This window comes from Etheostoma spectabile, chromosome 18 (genome assembly GCF_008692095.1).
Source record: "Etheostoma spectabile isolate EspeVRDwgs_2016 chromosome 18, UIUC_Espe_1.0, whole genome shotgun sequence".
NCBI classification, from domain to species: Eukaryota; Metazoa; Chordata; class Actinopteri; order Perciformes; family Percidae; genus Etheostoma; species Etheostoma spectabile.
This window is the reverse complement of record NC_045750.1, coordinates 14,801,034-14,805,799: the sequence shown is the minus strand read 5'-3', so window position 1 is coordinate 14,805,799 and position 4,766 is coordinate 14,801,034. Positions and strand designations below refer to the sequence as shown.

Below are 4,766 nucleotides of genomic sequence, written 5' to 3'. Positions count from 1 at the left end.
GAGAGAGAGAGAGAGAGAGAGAGAGAGATTCTATATCTGGCCCAAATAGTTTATATTATTTAGCCCCTGTCATTGAAAAATCCAGAATCTATGAAATTCCAGAATCTATGAAAATGTGTATATATATATATATATATTCTGTATATATATATTTTTTACTGCTGGACAGATGTTTTACCATTTTACCCAAAAGTCCATTGTGTGTGTGTGTGTGTGTGTGTGTGTTTGTGTGTGTGTTTAAAGTTTACATCACTGGACATCATCTTAAATGCATCCATGTTAAACTCAGACTTAAGGAAAGCACACAGAAACGTCCCCCTTTAATAAGAAAAAGGAAAAAAATAAAATAATCATTCTGCAGACTAAGGGTCAAACATCCAAATTACGTAATAATAAGCACACCACATTTTGCAGGGGGGAAGTGCAGGGGGAATTTAAATGGCCTTGACCTTCCACACACCACTGTTTTTACAATCTGTAAAATCTTTCTGTGTAATTGACTGATTGGTATAGAGGTTGGACATGGGGTGCTATGTGTTGCTTGGTTGCTTTTTGATCCCTCAGCAACAAGTAACCTCCCAACATTTAATTTTCTCTTTCTTTCCTCCTCTCACAAACATGAGTCACACAGTTATCTAGCTGCGTTTTTGTTCTTTTAAAGGTATCAAACATCAAACTTAGCATTAATGCCTTAAACATAAGCGTGACTTCTTCCTCCAGTATAGGGATTCAGGCAGAGCAGGGCTGGGAAATGCGGAGGAGTTTGTGGATATATTGGAGAAAAGGAGGTGCAGCAGTGATCTTGGCTATGCCCTCCGGACATACAGCCCCAGCCCTTACAAAGGAGCCCCGTCCTGCTCCACGGCTGACCTCAACAAAGCCGTGCTGGAGTCCCAGTATCTACGCTACGTGGTCAAGGAGGTGGGATCACTGGGATGGTGGGATTTAAGAAGATGTAACAGAGAAGTTTCACACTGTTGCTTCATCAACCCGGAGTCAGTCTTTGTCCTGCGTTCCTCCTCAGATCGCCACGGAGACGGGTTCGTCGGTAGAGGATGTGAGACAGGAGGTTTGTAGAACTTTGGAGGAAATGTCTCAAAACCTGCAGCTGGGGTCCATCCGGCTGATGGCCTACACACTTACCAAGGTGTTCAGGAGAATCTTCACCGGCATCTTTGTCAACATGGAAGGACTCAACATGGTGAGCACCAAACTTACTAATCCATATTGTGTAATTGTAATTTATTTATTTGAACAGGGACAGTGCACAAAAAACATCAATAGATGTCGTGTGCCAGGTTGCATCAAATTGCTAGCTTCCACCCGTAGTCCCTGGGCAGGTATAAGACAACAAAATACTGGCAGTATTTACAATATAAAGTCATAAAAATCTACAGACATTATTGTCCCCCTGTCCCAGGGGGCTCCTATTGGGAGCAAGTCTACTTTGTTAACAACCAATGCTCTTTTAAGCGTGAGAATGAGTGCAAGTTAGTGCAAGAAATTCGCTATATAGGAAGAGAATTCCACTGATCTATAGCCCTTGAGGAGAATGATGTCCTCCCAAATGCAGTTCTGCATTGTGAGAGACATTCCCCCCCTTGTGGCTGATGTAGTTACCCGTGTTTTTTTTTTTCAGAGCAGAGTGTAACACGTCTTTTCAGAGGAGGAGCAGAAGAATTATGAATTATTTTAAAAATCAAGCAGACATTGGAGTGGAATATAGGATTTAGCATGTCATATTTGTTGAGAATAGTAAACTAGTAATGTGCTGTTCAGAACAACAGCACATTACAATATATATACCACTTTCATAGAGCCAGTTCAGCACAGGGGCCACTGTGGGCCCGGTACCGGTTTCAAAACAACTACAATTTTCTGTCATACCGTACCTAAGGTATGAGCGGTTTTAAATGAGTCTTAAAGGACAGAAAGTTTAGAAATCCGTCTCCCTGCCAGTGTGCAGCAGTGTTTTTTTCTTTTAACCAGACATTTAAAAAAATAATACATTTATGGCTGTCATTGCGATACCGTGAAACCTGAAGTTATGAAATCGTCAGAATCTCATACCGGCCCATGCCTAGTCCACTGCCCACTTCAGTGAACAGCTTCTAAGACTATTTTATGTAAGGGATAATATAGAGCGAGCCAGACATTATAGCAAATACAACACCAACGGTGATGCAGCAGGGTCTGGAATCAGCCTGAAAGGGTTGTGTTCGTTGTAATGATTGTTTTATATTATCCTGCTTATTACACAGCTACTTACCAAATGAATCAATGACTTATGTTGTTGATTTTAGAAGTGTGTATTGCTTCCGCTAAAGAACAAAGTCCGTTCGGTCTCCACGGTCGGAACACTGCGTCCATGACAACTTAAACTCTGTAGTGTTATGATTCAAATTAAACTGAACCTTTCCGTTGATGGTGAAGAGAAACTAGATGAATGGGACTTCTGTAGGAATATTTAAGTTCACGTTCCTGTCCTCATTCATCGCATTTCCTTCTAGCGCAGGCGCTGCACGTTGACACACCTGGAAACACGATGTCACAAACTGAAACTGTTATCCCTACGTCTGAAGTTACTGCATAGCGATTGTAGATTGTATATAAAGATGTAGCAACTGGCGCTCCCCTAGTCTTGCATTGCCAGACCTTCTTCCACAGCCCTGCGGAGGAGGGTCTGGCTAGTCTCCAAAGCATTCTGGGATAAGAAAAAAACGTGCTCTGGTTTATTGGCATTTCTTTAAAGCAATCACAATCTCTTGTTTGCGGGGGGGGGGGACGTGACATCCGGCCGAATATCCGGCAGCATCTGAACAATCCCGGAAATGAAACGTCCACTTTTGCCACACCTGATAAAATACTGAAATGAATGAAATAGTGGCTTCATTTTTAATTGCAATAGAAAAATATTATGATATATAAGATACATCTTCTGAAAATTAGCACTTTCTAAGTTGCTCCCACCAAGAGTCTGCGACTGCTACCGTATTTGATTTCTCTGGTTTCTGTCTCCTCGCAGCTCCAGCAAGCCGTTCAGGAGAGTCCTGTGATCCTGATGCCCAATCACAGGAGTTATGTGGACTTCCTGGTTATCTCCTACATCATGTACACCTACGACATCCCATTACCTGTTATTGCTGCAGGAATTCGCAAGTATCTATTTGAATTAAAACAAAAGAACATTATATAGATTATACAGTTACATTAAATCATCTCTAGTTGATTTAAACATTTTCATGCCTTCTTTCTTCGCTTGCATACGCCCAATTCTCTCTCTCTCTCTCTCTCTCTCTCTCCATCTGCTAATTCCTCTATTTCTCTCCACTGTAAAGCTCTTGCAGGGATGAAGATGGTCGGTGAGATACTGCGTCGCTCGGGGGCTTTCTTTATCCGACGTGCCATTGGCTCTGACAAACTGTACTGGGCGGTGCTGTCAGAATATGTCAAAACCATTGTCAGGGTGAGACAAAACCCGACACATCACCCTACCAAACTCAAACTGTTGTAAGCCTTTTGGCAATGGCTTTAGCTCCTTCAATCAGCTGCTGTATTTGACCATCTGTAAATAGTGCTTTCAACTGTTAAATGTGTTTTCTTTAGAAAGGATTTGCTCCTCTGGAGTTTTATGTGGAAGGCCTGCGGAGTCGCACACTGAAGTCCCAGATGCCAAAGTTAGGTAAGTGTCATGTCAGCACTTTGTGTGTCCCAGTGTAGGAAGGTGTCTCTGTCAGAAATTTTGGGGCATTGTGGTCTTTGTTGCTTGATAATAGACATAACAGATGACAATGATCTCAAGTCAGTCTCAACAATTTTAGTAATTTTGTTTAATATTTATTGGTACATTATTTTATGTCATTGTGTGCAGAAGTAGAGCATTGCCAGTACAGTTTGGGTACAGTGTATTTATGTTGTATTTTCCCATCCAATTGGCCATAAGTTCCCACAATTTACCTGTAGTGACCAAAGAGGGAAGATAGTTGCATTCATGCTTTTAATTTGAAGACGTGAAAAGATTCTACAATATCGACATGTATCTGCAGGCATGATGCACATGGTGCTGGAGCCTTACTTTAAAGGCGAGGTGTACGACATCACATTGGTCCCCATCAGTATCAGCTACGACCGAGTGCTGGAGGAGTCGCTGCTCGCCCACGAGTTACTGGGCATCCCTAAACCCAAAGAAAGCACCACAGTACGTCCTGGTTGCACTACTTACTTCACCTACATCACTGACATGTTGGCCCCCATTCCTCCTGCCTATCACCAATTCCTTAACATCATGTAATTTTGTTAGTTGTAGTTGGAAATGGATTTATTGTATTTGCAAACTTCACTTCATCTCTAACTTCCCTAACCCACGTGTGCAGGTCACGAGGGTTCATGCATGAAATAAAGCTGATTAGCTCTTGCTTGTGATTCACTCCCAGCTTTGCGCCTTCTCTGCAGGGTCTGCTGAAGGCTACCAAAGTGCTGCGTGAAGATTACGGCAACATGCATGTGAACTTTGGCCGTCCCATGTCAGTCCGACATTTGTGTCAGGGCCAGATAAACCGCTGCCAGTACAACCTCATACCCAGGTAGAAAACCAAAGTCCTTCCATCTACTTTTTTTGGTCTAAAAACAATCCAAATGAATCTAAAACTCATTAGAATGGAAGTGTAATAGTTATATAATCTAAACTCCAAATTGCCAGAAATATTAGGAAAGCCATGTATTTTCCCTAACTCACTGCAACATATTCTGTGTGGCTGTGCCCCCCC

General features: G+C 42.2%; 1 protein-coding gene across 1 annotated transcript in view; it reads left to right on the top strand.

Moving 5' to 3' along the window:
- gnpat2 (glyceronephosphate O-acyltransferase 2) overlaps positions 1-4,766 on the top strand; it is a 10,048-nt gene that overhangs the window by 722 nt on the left and 4,560 nt on the right. Inside the window, exons 2-8 of the mRNA XM_032542503.1 lie at positions 721-921; positions 1,025-1,201; positions 3,026-3,155; positions 3,339-3,466; positions 3,607-3,682; positions 4,047-4,198; positions 4,453-4,583. Of these exons, the coding sequence (XP_032398394.1) occupies positions 721-921; positions 1,025-1,201; positions 3,026-3,155; positions 3,339-3,466; positions 3,607-3,682; positions 4,047-4,198; positions 4,453-4,583 (995 nt within the window). The remainder of the gene's footprint in view (positions 1-720; positions 922-1,024; positions 1,202-3,025; positions 3,156-3,338; positions 3,467-3,606; positions 3,683-4,046; positions 4,199-4,452; positions 4,584-4,766) is intronic.